This window comes from Talpa occidentalis, unplaced genomic scaffold (genome assembly GCF_014898055.3).
Source record: "Talpa occidentalis isolate TD23 unplaced genomic scaffold, MPIMG_talOcc4v2.1 talOcc4.10, whole genome shotgun sequence".
NCBI classification, from domain to species: Eukaryota; Metazoa; Chordata; class Mammalia; order Eulipotyphla; family Talpidae; genus Talpa; species Talpa occidentalis.
The window spans coordinates 65,271,583-65,283,919 of NW_023600993.1; the positions used below are offsets into that span (position 1 = coordinate 65,271,583).

The following is a 12,337-nucleotide window of genomic DNA, read 5'->3' on the forward strand; positions in this document are numbered from 1 at the left end:
GCCATCAACACTGAGACAAGACCCTCCAGCAAAAGATTATGACTCACTGAGGTTCAGGTGATAGTTAGCATGTTAAACAATAAAGTATTTTTAAATTAAAATACCACTGATATTTTAGATATAACACTATCAGACACTTAATAGGCCACACTATAGTGTAAGCTCAGTAAGAAAACAACTAATAACTTTTTTTTTTTTAATGCGCAAAGATTTGGATCAATTCAACAAAAAAGATACACAAATTCCAAAGTCCAAATCACGTGTAAAGATACTTAATATCACTAGTTGTTAGGGAAATGCATATTAAAACCACAAGATAGCACTACATACCCATTACAATAATTAAAAAGGCTAACCAGGGCCTCCCCTGTGGCACAATGGGTTAAGCACTGCACTACAAAAGAATCCGCAGCCTCTGCAGCACAAGTTCGATCCCCAGCCGGCCAGGGAGCAACCCACATGGCGAGGCAGACCTCCCCTGTCTCGCCCGCTGCTCCCCTTGCAGTGTATTTCAGTTAATCTGCCTGTTCTGTGCCCCGCTCTGTCTCTGGTGAATCCTCTCACCCCCTGCATCTCTGGCCTGTACCCCAGCTCTTGTATGCATAAGTGGATAAATCTTAAAAAAAAAAAAAGGCTAACCATACCAAGTATTGGCTGGGATGCAGAAAAACTGGAATCATACGTTGCTGCTGTGAATACAAAATCCACAACCACCTTAGAATACAGCTTGGCAATTTTTTTCTTAAAAAGTCATTCGCCTACAATATGATCAAGTCGTTTTGTACCTAGTTGTTTGCCCAAATGGAAATATATGTTCATAAAAGACTTCTATACAATAATTGCAATTATTGCATATTTTGGCAAGAGCCATCAAATATTTTTTTAATTTAATTTTATATATTTTACATCATTTTTCATTTTTGCACAATGTATACATTTTTATCTTGGTTATAGTCGCCATACAATTCCCACCCTCCTTGTTTTGATCCTACTCCCTTCTCCCCCCTCCCCCTAGCCCCTGCCTTAGTGCGTCTCTGGTTTATAGTTGCTTGTTGATTTTGATTTTTACTTCATTATAATTAGTATTTTTCCTGTCCCTAATTCAGGTTTTCTAAATTCCTGCTATGAGTGAGATGATCCAGTATTTTTCTTTTTCTTTCTGGCTTATTTCACTGAGCATGATCCCTTCCAGAAGAGCCATCAAATATAACTGTCTGACAGATTAAGCTTCTATGTGTGAAATGATTTGTGCACAGTGATGTATTAGCTCTGACAATAACAGCAAAAATGTGGAAACAATTCAAGTGTCCATTATTAGGGAAATGGTTTTCAATTTAGCTATATTTGACACAATTTTATGAAAATTCTATGAATATATGTTAATTGGAAAATTTATATATAATGATCACCACTGTAGCAAGAACTAGCACCTTTATCACATAATTACCCTTTCTCTTTATTAGATGGGATAATTAAGTCCTACTCTTAAAGTGGGATGATAGTACAATATCATCTATATTCACTATACTGTGCATTAGTTCTCCAAGGGCTTATTACTGCCAGTTACAAGTTTACACCCTTAGCCACATCTGTCCATTCCCAAATTGCCTCCTCTTATAAGAACACTAGTCCTACTAAGACTTCATTTTACCTTAATTACCTCTTTGAAGGCCATATCTCTAAAAACAGTCATATTCTGAAGTATTGGTTAGAGCTTCAACTTATGTATGAATTTTGGAGGAACACAATTCAGTCCATAACACAGCCATGAGAAGAATAGTGCTTAGGAAAGAATGAAGATTCCTTTTAATGATTTGTAACCTTTATGAAAGCGGAAAACAAGAATTTATATTCACACTTTCTTTTATTCACGTGAAGAGACTTAAAATAAGCCCATAAAATTAATAAAAGTGGTTCACTAGTGAATATGGGAACAGGACGGATAAGGACAGAAGTGAAGTGAGTTTTGTTGTATACTTTATTATACACATATCTTTTGGAACATGTGAATATATTGGGGTTTTTTTGTAGTTACAAAAAAAAAATTAGATATTCAACTGATCCTAACTACTACCTATTTTGAAAATAAACCATCTGAAATTTGCATCTCCCTCTTTAACATTCCAAAATACCGATACATCATCATTACAGGTTTTTAAAGTTACATGACTAAGACCAAAAAGGCAAAACAGTTACATAATTTAGGAATGATCAAATGTTCAGAAACACTAAAATTTACTCCAGAGAAAGTAAAAAGCTTGACCTAAAACTAAAGAAAACAAAAAATTTAATCTAACATCAATATCTCTTACCCCACAAGATATATAGATACACAGATGGCTTTGTATGCATTAAAGCTATTTCAAAGTTACATTTCTATAAAATAGATAAGGGAACAAGCACCAAATCTGGCTGTGGTGGCCACACATGAAAGGTCTCCATGTGTGGTTCAGAGTCCCTTTAAAGAACCTGAACAGACTGTGGCTGTACTTAACTGAAGAGAGAAGCAGAGGGTGCCAGTCTTGTACCAGGCCTCATCTTTCAGAGAACTAGCAATACCCTCTTTCACCTTCTTAAAATGCAAGAGTCCTGAGAGAGCAGGGACAGCTCAAGTCCTCCCTGCCAAGTAAATGCCTGAATGCAACTTCATCAGAGACCCCAAGCAAGATCTGCAGACTTGCCCAGGTAGGCCCAGTCAAACCACTGGATCATGAGCATTAATTAAATGGTGTTGTTAAAGACATTAAGTTTTGGATTGCTTGTTTCAGACGAACAGATAACCGGTAAGACTAAAAGCACAGACACACAGCACTCACATTCTCTTCTTTCAAAATATTATAAAGCCAGCATCACTCACAGATGCTAAATTCCCCATTAAAATAATAGCAAATCAATCTTGCAGTTCACTGAATGATTAACACACATGGCCAAAGACAGTGTAGCCCAGGAAATACACAATGGTTCAAGAGTAAAATTCTATTTATATAATTCATAACATTAGTGAGTTAAGTAAGAAAACACATGATCATCACTGAGATTCCAAAAGTTCCTTTGTAAGAATCTTATTTGTTATTAACCACTGTTCTGTAATCATAGTATTGAATTCATTTTGAGGTTTAAAGTTGCACTAGGGAAAGCCACAAGTTTTGGTATTTTTCCTGGGGAAATGTGGAATAGAAAAATTGAGACAGAAGACAGTGGCGTTCCAATCAAGTCAGGACAAAGATAAACTGCCAACTATTACCAACAGTAGTAGACATTTTTCCGAAATTTCTAGACAACAAAATCAATGTGAAAAATAAATGAGTTTATATATACACATTTTAGAACATGGACAAATTGTTATAGTTTGCACCTTTCTGACATATATCAGCCAAAGCCAGTTAAAAATGGAAAAGAAAGTAGATTAATGTAAGGAATAAAATTAGAAGAGAATTGGAAAATATTTAAAAAGAAATGGGATTGTACTTTACATGTGAGCACACTGTTAGTGGGTGAAGGGCAGCTTATTTTCATTGTCTACATTATGTATTTTTTTTACTTTTTATATTATCTTACCATTAGAAAAAAATGATACATGTTTAACCACATTTTTTTTTAAAGATTTATTTATTTATACATACAAGCACTGGGTACAGTTAGAAGCGCGGGAGGGTGAGAGAATTCACCAGAGCCAGAGCAGGGAGCAGAGCAGGCAGAAGACCAAGGTACACTGCTGAGGGGAGCAGCGGGCGGCAGGAGAGGTCCGCGCGCCATGTGGGACCCTCCTCCTGTGGCCGGGGAGCAGCCGGGGATCAAACCGGCGCTGCAGAGGCTGCGGGCAGCTTCCCAACCCAGCGCTCAACCGCTGCGCCACCGGGGAGGCCCATGTTTAACCACATTTCTATAGAGAGCCAGTCAATATTAACCGGTAAAACTTCAAAAATTTCAAATTTTCAACTAGCATACATTCAACTCAAATGAGTGTATTTTATTGTTTTGAGGCTTTAACACAAAATTATTTTGCATAATTTAAGTTCAGGAACACTGCTGGTTTAGGGACATGATGTCCTCAAATCTGTTTACAGCACAGCAGACTCCCATGGACTCGAGGGCCCATCTGTGTGCACTATCCTAAGTTCGCTAAAAGTAGAAGAGGAGGGACAAAGTAATCACAGACCCAACAGCCGGAGAGCAGCATCATCTATCCCTTCACTTTGGGAAATTTTCCTAGTGTTTATCAGCAGAGATTTTTTTTTTAAAGATTTATTTATTCATACAAGAACTGGGGTACAGGCCAGAGGTGTGGGGGGGGGGTGAGAGGATTCATCAGAGACAGAGCAGGGAACAGAACAGGCAGATTGACTGAAGTACACTGCTGAGGGGAGCAGTGCTCGAGACAGGAGAGGTCTGTTGCGCTATGTGGGTTGTTCCGTGGCAGGCCGGGGATCAAATTTGTGCTACAGAGGCTGCAGATACCTTCATAATGCTGTGCTTAATGAGCCACCAGGGAGGCCCAGCAGAGATTTAGATCAAAATATGACCTGAGTATGAGGGGAGAGACTATTTTCAACCAAAAAAAAAAAAAAAAAAAAAAATTTGCAAAGGGCAGCCTATTGACCTGAGTAGGTCAATTATGAAAATATACAGATCTTCATCTTAGTCAAGTCTCTTTAACTTGATTTCTTGAGCATAACTTTGGTCAAAAGTTCTCCTGTATAAAAACAAAGCTGCACATACAGCATGTGCCAGGTCCTTTGCTGAGCTGGGCTAGTCATGGCAGGGATTGGTGGGGAAAGGCCACTGACCACCAGACGAGGTCACTTCCTTTCCAGCACTTACCATTCTCAGTTCATCAGAGAACAGATTGACATTCCACTCAACTAGCTCTTCACATGACTGTGGTCAAAGGGAATCTGGGGAAAAGTGCATCAAGTTCCTTCTCTAGCCCCAATTTCAGTTCCTTTTCCAAGGAGGTAGTACACAGTACTGGTGCACTCAACAAGCAGGTGTGTAGACCAAGCCAGAGCAGCCACCACTGACAGAAATGGGCAGAATCTGGGCCTCCCTGGTGGTGCAGGGTTTAAAGTCAGTGCCATCAAAGCCCTACTGGTGAAAACAAAAGAGAAAGGAGGTATTACACTTCCAAACTTCAAGCTATACTATAAAGCCATAATAATTAAAACAGTTTGGTATTGGAACAAAAGCAGACACACAGATCAATGGAACCAAATAGAAAGCCCAGAAATAAAATCACACTTATATGGACAGCTAATCTTTGTCAAAGGAACAAAGAATATGCAATAGAACATGAACAGTTTGTTCAATAAATGGTGCTGGGAAAACTGGACCACCACATGCAAAAAAGTGAAACTAGACCACTACCTCTCACCACGCACAAAAATCAACTCAAAATGGATAAAAGACCTGGACATAAAGATCTGAAACCATAAAATATATAGAAGAAAATACAGGCAAAACACTACAAAGCATATATCTCAGTAACATCTTTAAAGACTCATCACCCAAAGCAAAGAAAGTCAAGGAAAAGATAAACAACTGGGATTACATCAAACTGAAAAGTTTCTGTACAGCAGAACAGACATTAACCAAAACAGAGAGACACCCCACTGATTGGGAAAATATTTTTGCACTCCAGTCAACTAATACAGGACTGATCACAAAGATACACAAAGAACTCACATGACTCAACAAAAACAAAGTAAAAAATCCAGTCAAGAAATCGGCAGAAGAACTTAAATACATTTCTCCAAAGAGGAAATGCAAATGGCCAATAGGCATATGAAAAAATGTTCAACGTCCCTTATAATCAGGGAAATGCAAATCAAAACCACAATGAGATACCACCTTACACCAGAAAGAATGGCACATATCAAAAAAATTAGCAAAACTAAATGTTTGTGGCAAAAAAGAAACTCTCCTACATTGGTGGTGGGACTGCAAACTGGTCCAACCACTTTGGAAAGCTGTATGGAGGTTCCTCAGTCTACTAAACATGGAGCTACCATATAACCCAGCAATTCCACTCCTAGGGATCTACCCAAAGGACACAAAAACATTGATTTAAAAGTACACCTATGTTAATTGCAGCACTATTTACAATAGGTAAAACCTGGAAACAACCCAAATGCCCAAAAATAGATGACTGGATCAAGAAGATGTGGTATATATACACAATGGAGTATTATTCATCAATCAAAAAGATAAACTCATGCCATTCGCAGCAATGTGGATGGAGCTAGAAGGAATTAAGCTCAGTGAAATAAGACAGAAGGAAAAAGAAAAATATCGGACTGTTTCACTTACAGCAGGAATAAGGGGAACCAAATAAAACATCAGTGTAAAAAAATAGTAACAGTACAAAACACAACAAAGCAAAAACAGACAATTATAAATCAGACATACTGCAGGGGAGGAGGAGGGAGAGGGATCAAAGGGAAGGAGGGAGGAGAACATGGGACTGAGGTAAGGGTGCACGGGTGCATTGGGGAAGGAAATTCCATGGGGACTACACCTGAGAGGGTGGGGGGAAGCAAATATTGTTTAAAAATGAACAATGATGTGAAAAAAATTAAAAAAAAAATAATGCCTTCCAACAAGGCCAAAATAAGAAAAAAAAGAAAAAGAAAGAAAGTCAGCATTATCAACTTATCCAGCAGCCTCTGTATCATGAGTTCGATCCCTGGCCAGGGAGCTACACACATGGCACAGGAGATCTCTCGTCTCACCTGCTGCTCCCCTCAGTAGTGTATTTCAGTAGATCTGCCTGTTCTGCTTCCCACTCTGTCTCTGGTGAATCCTCTCACCCTCCCGCACCTCTGGCCTGCACCCCAGTTCTTGTATGCATAAATAAAAATAACTCTTAAAAGAAAAAAGAAATGGGCAAAATCCACTGTGCCCTTCCTATCTTCCTTCCCAAATAACCAAAAGATAAAGTATGTCATTAAACATTAAACACACTAAAAATGTTTAGAACCTATTATCCCCACCTTCCCAAATCATTTGAAAACGTGTTCAGAAATTCAGTTCCCTGGCTCACACAAAGCACACTACAGATGCAATGGAATCTATCTTCAGCCAAATGAAACTTCTTCATTGTTTAAAAAAGATTTAAATGCAATAAAAGTTTATTTTCATTAGAAAAAATTCATGTTGTAGTAATGCAGCAATATTATGATTACAGGAATAGCTTATTACAAAAAGGATGACTCCTGTAAAATAAGAAAACAAACCATGCTCCTTTCCCAGGTACTCCTGGTTACCTTAAGGAAGTCTGTAACTTTCACAACCAATGAGGGATGGGACACAAGAGGGTGGAGAGAGACGTGTAGAAGTTTCGGTGGCTGGTTCAGCCTTGCCCTTCAGGTGAAGCCTGGCACTGTCTAGTATGAGGTCACGACAGGACATGCTCCAGGACTCCTTGTCTAATCAACTGCTCACATTTCCATCGAGGTAGAAAGTGCTAAGGGGCAAGAGGTAAGGAAAATAAGAGAGAGAAATGATGAAAAGATTTTAAAATTACTTTCGATATCATGAAAAGCAGCTGATTATCTTGGAAAAAGAAGGGCAATTCTGCAGATGAGAAGTTGAGCTTTCTAAAACAACCCAGCAATAGGCCATTTTTATTTGAATTTGGTATCTCTTAGAAGGGAAAATGCAGCCCCCATTGGCAAGTTTGCTGCTATGGCATCAATTAAACTTCAAGGATTGCATAAACCTGTGTACATTGACTAAGTGACTGTGAGGATCATGTTGCCATAATGAACACAAGACAGGTTGCATTTTTTGGAAACAAATGGGAACAAATAATCTGCTCCTCTCATACTGGCTACCCAGGGAGATTTAAACAAGTAACAGCTACTCAGAATCCAGCAGTAATTGTAATACTAGCTATTTATATAGTATGCTACCAAAAATCTTCCATTTCATCTTTTCCCAGGTGAGGTTAAATCACAAAGTATTCTTAAGAATTTATGGAACAGCTTCCTCATCCACATGGAAGACATCTAGATGAGTACACACTAGAAGAAATAGAGGAATGGAAATTGCAGAAAATAACAGGGGGGTGATTGGAACGTCTTATGAATTTCTCCTGACTTAAGGGCAGAGTGCAACAATTGTTGTGTTTTGACAAGAAACCTATTATTGGTGTCAAAATTTTGTGGGGAACGTTCAGGAAAGAATATTCCTTCAACAGGAAATTGCAATAAAATATATTAGCTTATAGAATTGTTTTATTATATAATGAACTTTAATGTTATAAGTGATGTGAATAAAATACTCAAATTTGCATGTAAACAAAGCAACTGATTACATATTTTTTAAACTTCAACAGCTAAATAGTTAAAAGCTAAACTTAAGTATATTTGCTGTTTTAATCAACTGAAATGGATGCTACTTAGAGCTGTACTAAATTCTGATTTTTATAAAGAAATTCTAGTTTGCTTAAATTAAATTAAACTCAGTGTTTGCATTTTTGAATTTATGCACAGAAAACCCGGTGTGTGATTTAGAGGTATCAAATGACAGTAATGCAGCAGTTATTGAGGAAAACTAAAGAAAGGAGCACCTTCTCTAGTAAACATTTTCTAGGATATGAGTCTATACATTTATTCTTCTAATAACAACAATGGCAACAACACTTCTCCTGCACATTTTAAGAATTAAGAGTATTTATAACCTAAGGCATGCATGCTGTTCACAGAGCACGTGAACTGCTGGTACCCAGTGGCTGTGTGTGTACAAAGTTCTCCTTTTTATAATGAAAGAGTTCGCTTTATCTGATCCCTCTCAAAACACAGAAAGGGCTTAACACAGAAGTGAATAGTTAAAAAACTCTGGAATAAGGAGGTGCAGGAAGCAAAGCAGAAAGACTTTGGTTCACAAGTGACAAAAGAAATTTCAAGGAAGACAGATACACTTCGGTAAACAGAAAAAAAGTATATTAAGAAGCACACAGAGCAGATAGCTTAGAAAATAACTGTAGGAGCAAAATAGCAAAGGGTAACTTCAGCAGCACTATGCATATAATGGTCCTTCCTCATAAACTCAAAGGCCTTAAGAAATCCAGTAGCAAAAAAGTCCTCCAAACGAGGCATGGACATACACAGACCAAGTGCTATTGTTTAAAGTTAACTGATTCTAACAAGGTTTAGGAATAAAAATGTAAACAAGGCCTCCCCTGGTGGCGCAGGCTATTGAGCACAGCGCTGTGAAGCTGCCCACAGCCTCTCCATTACCGGTTCGATCCTGTTTGGCCAGCAGAATCCCACATGTCACTGCAGACCTCTCCTGTCTCGCCAGCTGCTACCCTCAGCAGTGTATTTCAGTCAGTCTGCCTGTTCTGTTCCCCGCTCTGTCTCTGGTGAATCCTCTCACCCTCCTGCGCATCTGGCCTGTACCCTGGTTCTTATATGCATGAATAAATAAATCTTTAAAAAAATGTAAACAAGAAAAAACACCACTAACATACTGAGTTGCCCATGTAACACAAATTATTCCAGTGTCTACTAAAAAGAGGGACTATTCTGATTTCTAGACAAATAGAAACATGTTGTCATTTATAGCAAGAAAATGTTTTCCTATTAATCTTCATCATGTGGATGAGCTACTCCATTGACTGCATAGAAAAACTCATGTCTTTAAAATGTCTGACCAATTCTAAAATGAAGATGATTGTCTGCAGATGATTGTCTTTTTCCTCGGATAGAGGCTGCAGATGATTGTCTTTTAAAAAACTTTTCCATTTATAATTGATGGCAGGGTGAAACTGAGAGGCAAAGTTAAATATACCATCAAGATGAAGACTTTTGTGTGGTCCACAGAAAACAATCATCCAGCAGAGGATCAGAGGGAAGAGTGGTTCAGGGGGTCCTGACAGCCCCAGGCAATGACAGCTGAGTAATCAGTGTCTCAGTACATGACTGGAAAGATCAGCCATGAAGCCTGAGGAAGAAATCCACCCACAGGTCTATGTTTGAGAAGAAGTGACATTTTCTTGTATATTGCTTTAGAAGGATAGCTTTGTTCTTGTGAACCACAGCTTCATGCTGGGTCTTCCGGAAACACTGATTTTTATGAGAGCATTAATTCATCATCTGATTTCTATTTATTGGTATCCTACTTCAGAAAGGGCATTTGGGAGGGAAACTTTTGCCTGAACAACCAAAGACTTTAGGGTTCCCTGACAATCTGTCTTTAATATATTCAACTTTTGTTTTAGGAAACAATTTAAAGATCCAAGGGTACAAGTAAAATAAGCGATCAACTCACCCTAGCTTAGTGAAATAAATCCATGAATTACATGACCTAAGACATTCTTTTGCTCCACGGCATAAACAAAGTCAGCTTGACGACTTATGGTCATTAGGCACTAACTGGTTGATAACATGAGGAGGCAAAGAAAGAAATGGTTGTATTAGGTCACTTTTACACTAATGGGGCCACAGAAAATTGATGTAAGATAAAAATTAATTTAGCCAATATGACTTTATGTAATGAGAACTTGAAGACTTTAGAGAAATACTGCTTTTTTTTTTTAAGATTTATTTATTTATTTATACAAGCACTGGGTACAGTCAGAAGCGCAGGAGGGTGAGAGAATTCACCAGAGCCAGAGCAGGGAACAGAACAGGCAGATGGACGAAATACACTGCTGAGGGGAGCAGCAGGCGGCAGGAGAAGTCTGCGCACCATTGGGACCCTCACCGGCGGCCGGGGATCGAACTGGCGCTGCAGAGGCTGTGGGTAGCTTTGCAGCCCAGCGCTCAACTGCTGCACCACCGGAGAGGCCCAATATTGCAATTCTTTGTGAGAAAAAGTTTAAAGTTATAACTTCACAATTTCAGTCTTTCCCTATTAAATTGTTATGTATATAGGTTAAACACTTAAAATTTTTTAATCCCTATCATTTTACTAAATTTAGTATTAGGATTTAAAAGGTAAAGTGTAACAGAGGCATCTCCATAAAAAGGGGAGGTACCATGTTCCCTGCCCCACCTAACCAGGGACGGAGCTGAACAGACAGGTGAGATACATAACATGGGCTCAAAAGAGATACCAGGGGAGACACAGGAAGAGAGACACTTGGAGTAAAGATATGTAGAGACACTTGGAAAAGACTGCTGGGTGAGATGCACATGGGGAGGCTGACAATAGCAGCCTTCATATTGATTTGTACTTTGATTTTGCTCCTTTCCTCCCAAACTAGCCTGAACCCTTTTGGCCCTTTTCTATGGTTCCCTGACAGAGGTAGGTACCTTAGACTTGTGGCAGGTTTTTGGGTGTGAGAAGTCCTTCTCATGTCCAGCCCTGTTTGGCTGGGCATTAACCCATGACGGGTTAGGTAAATTTGAGTGTTTTGTTTTTTTTTTTTCCAAAGACTTATTTGTTTATGCATATAAGAACTGTGGTGTAAGCCAGAGGTACAGGGGGTGAGAGGATTCACCAGAGAGAGTGGGGAGCAGAACAGCAGATCTACTGAAATACCCTGCTGAGGGGAGTAGCAGGAGAGTCAAAAGAGGTCTGCTGCACCACACGGGTAGCTCCTTGGCCAGCCAGCGGATTGAACTTGTGCTGCAGTGGCTGGCAACAGCTTGACAGTGCTGTTTGACTGTTTTATTGGGAAACTATTATCTTTTCTTCTCTCTCCATGCACACTAATACTACTTAAATTCTTTTTTTATTCATACAAACATTACTTATTCATTCAGTTAACTTCCATTAAGCACAAATAAATCTCAGTTGCTAGAAAAAGAGCTATAAAAGAGACATGGCTCACCCCTACAGTTTAAGGGAAACATAGATGAGCTCTGACAGATACTGCAACAGATGAAGGTATAGAACGTTAGGAAACTATTAAGAGTAGCAACTCAACCTGACTCAAATCACTAGGAAAGACTTTTAATAAATAATGTTTAAGACAAAATTCAAGAGTTTAAATTGAGGGATTGGTAAGAATATTCAATGCACAGGAAACAACATACATGAAGTCCCAGAAGTAAAAAGGAGCCTCCCACCTTGAGGATTTAGAAATAGTACTGAAAGATGGGAGGCTAGAGAGAGCTAAATTGACAAAAGTAGACTGGTGTGATAAGTACCAATAACCCTGATTTGGGGACTTATAAGCCATATCACTATTAAAATTTTTTCACACTAAGTTGGCTTTGTCTTTGTGAACATGTATGGCCAGACCCCATTAGAGCATGCAAGTTAGGGGTCCCCCCAGTCTGCCTGCTAACAGTGTACAGCTGAAAATGAGTGTTTTGTACCTTTTAAATAAATTAAAATTCAAGGAAAGGCACTAAATACAACAATTTAACAGCCCTTTAATTAGAAT

The 12,337-nt window shown here is 38.7% G+C and overlaps 1 protein-coding gene across 1 annotated transcript in view; it reads right to left on the bottom strand.

Moving 5' to 3' along the window:
* Positions 1-1,841: 1,841 nt before the first annotated feature.
* GINS1 (GINS complex subunit 1) overlaps positions 1,842-12,337 on the bottom strand; it is a 28,301-nt gene continuing 17,805 nt past the window's right edge. The window contains exon 7 of the mRNA XM_037493624.2: positions 1,842-7,462. Coding sequence (XP_037349521.1) covers positions 7,394-7,462 — 69 coding nt within the window. The 3' untranslated portion in view covers positions 1,842-7,393. The remainder of the gene's footprint in view (positions 7,463-12,337) is intronic.